The sequence below is a fragment of the Pinus tabuliformis genome, chromosome X (genome assembly GCF_031772625.1).
Source record: "Pinus tabuliformis cultivar Carrire ecotype Pingquan chromosome X, CPIR1, whole genome shotgun sequence".
NCBI classification, from domain to species: domain Eukaryota; kingdom Viridiplantae; phylum Streptophyta; class Pinopsida; order Pinales; family Pinaceae; genus Pinus; species Pinus tabuliformis.
The window spans coordinates 1,137,091,804-1,137,094,166 of NC_142308.1; the positions used below are offsets into that span (position 1 = coordinate 1,137,091,804).

At 38.8% G+C, this 2,363-nt stretch overlaps 1 protein-coding gene across 1 annotated transcript; it reads left to right on the top strand.

Annotated features, from left to right (window-relative positions):
• Positions 1-862: 862 nt before the first annotated feature.
• Positions 863-1,752, top strand: LOC149143851 (uncharacterized). The gene is made up of 3 exons (XM_089449916.1): positions 863-1,138; positions 1,259-1,319; positions 1,417-1,752. Exons 1-3 carry the CDS (start codon positions 878-880, stop codon positions 1,440-1,442), a joined length of 348 nt encoding a protein of 115 aa, XP_089306042.1. The 5' UTR covers positions 863-877; the 3' UTR covers positions 1,443-1,752.
• Positions 1,753-2,363: the final 611 nt, after the last annotated feature.

Here is a 2,363-nt window from a genome sequence, read left to right on the forward strand (position 1 = left end):
ATAATGCATATCTTAGGGTAGTTCTAAAGTCTTAAAGATGATATAAAAATATTTAGGTCTTAGGTTTTATGTTTAAGTTCTTTAAAACATTTAGTTAATTTGTTGGTTAAGAACAAAAATAATAATGAATTGTTTTAACCATCTAAATATTTAATTAATAAATTAAATAAATTTTACTTCTTTCCATGTCTCCTGGTTCAGCCAAATGTAGTTGTTATGTCCTCTTTGGTCAAAAGTAGTCGTTGAACATGCATCTCTCTATTTAACTTAGGGTCATTATCTGATTCTTCATATTGTGCTGACAATGAACCATACTTGTTGGTTCAAAAAGCATCTCTCTATTTAACTTAGGGCCATGATCTGATTCTTCATCTCCACACTTGTTGGTTCGAAAAGCATCTCTTTATTTAACTTAGGGCCATGATCTGATTCTTCATCTTGTCCTGACAATGAACCACACTTATTGGTTCGAAAAACGTTGACAAATAAATTTCAATATGATTATTATCAAAAACCATCTTAATAATAATAGAATCTTCAAATTAATATTCCTATACAAATTATATAACCAAATAAAATCAAGAAAAACCACCATAATCCTCCACTTAACAAAAGTATCCTTTAAAAGTGTCACGATCTTCCATATTTAAATGCATATATAATTAAATTTTAACATGAGGGTCCATCTTTCAACCCCTTTAAACTATTTAAATGTAAACCTTAATATATATCAGGTTGTGGTCATGGTCTCCGTTCCTTAACGATTGCAACCAACACTTTAATGTTATGGTATGACGTTGGCATACTCGGGTGTTAATTACACGGTGTGCCAGGTGGAGCGTGGATAATAACCCAACTCACCCTCTACCGTGGCCAGATGGCTCCAGTTCACGTGAAGGCAGGTGATCAGTGGGGAGTTGACCCACTTTGGATTCCGCGCCACAACCTCCCGCCTACTTCAACGATGGTGATCCATTCTCCTCATCGAACGGCTCCAGATAGTTTAGGGTTTGGCACACAATACATAATCACCGGGTTCCTCGGGCAGAGACCATTTGCAACACTCCGCGGCAGCCGAGCTCCTATACTCCTCCCTCAGACCCTCTGCAACTACTACGTGGTCGATGATACTCCTCAGGTAAGAGTGGCCGGGGTCATTATTCGTTCTCAACACAGTCAGTTTAATTTGCAGCTTTCCTTAATATGTGTAACCCATATACTAACTGAGCATGAATAACGTCTTGAGGGTTATGTACAGGTTCTCCGCAGCTTCTCCTACCGTGTGCAGAAGGGTTCGGACCTTTTAACGAAATCTATAGGTATGGCAATAATCCTTTTCCCCGGTTTAACAGTTTATGATTTACTGTGTGAATCACCTCGAGCTGAGGCAGGGTTTATTACTGCTACCTGTTTCAGGTTCAATGATCTCTCTCAAACCCTGACTTCGTCTATACGGCCAGTCTCCTCAAGCCGGTCTGTCTTGCGGCCTTTAGGGTTTGAATCGGTACACTGGCGTTCATGCCATTTACTGTGTTTAGTTCAATTAATTTGGGGCTTGTCCCTCAGGTGTTAAGATGTTATCGGATGTATATTTGGAAAACTCTCAGGAGTTTCACTGAGTCTTTGAATGAATACATATATAGTTTTTATGATACTGTGATTTGCCACTGTCCTCTAAGCCGGACCTCTCTTGGCCGTGTACATGTTTTGTTGTTTTCTATTAATGATTACTTACTTTCGCTTCCCAGCTTATACCATATTTCCGAATGGTTAATTTGATATTCCTAGACAGTGCATGTGGAGACTTATGTACTGGGTTCGCTACTGTATGTTCATTTTCTGTCTATGCTGCAGATTCGGGAACCTTAAAGATTTACCTCAGTGCATAATAACACAGTATAATTCTTGGGGTTTTTACATGTATATGGTTCATTCTGCACGGTTTTCATTTATATATATAAGTATTTCTGTTGCGACGCTGAGATAGTTCACATGTATTTAGTTCAGTCCATACAGTTTTCCATTTATATTTATATGGCTCCTTAATGCGATGCTGAGGTAGTCTTGCACTCGGATGCTGAGTGTAGCGTCTACCTCCTCCGCGACAGTCATTACAATGACCCTGAATATCAGTTTACTATATGTTGAATTTGTAGATTATAAGTCTGATGTCATTGACTTATCTGGTAATAATGCATTCGTTTTGCTCCGGTTCTGTTATGTTAATTGTTAGCAGGTCTGTCACATGGATTTGCAACCCTACCCGGGTCTGCTAATGTGAATAGACTTGATATAAAACCCTCTTACGGGTCTGGTAATGTGTGTAACCTATGGTAACCCTCGTTAGGGGTCTGTCCATGCAA

Bases quoted from the DNA above. Each gene is read 5' to 3' on its own strand.
- LOC149143851 (XM_089449916.1), top strand. From the start codon at position 878: ATGGCTCCAGTTCACGTGAAGGCAGGTGATCAGTGGGGAGTTGACCCA. The intron at 1,139-1,258 runs GTAAGAGTGGCC...GGTTATGTACAG, and splicing joins TGGTCGATGATACTCCTCAG to GTTCTCCGCAGCTTCTCCTA. The intron at 1,320-1,416 runs GTATGGCAATAA...TACCTGTTTCAG, and splicing joins CCTTTTAACGAAATCTATAG to GTTCAATGATCTCTCTCAAA.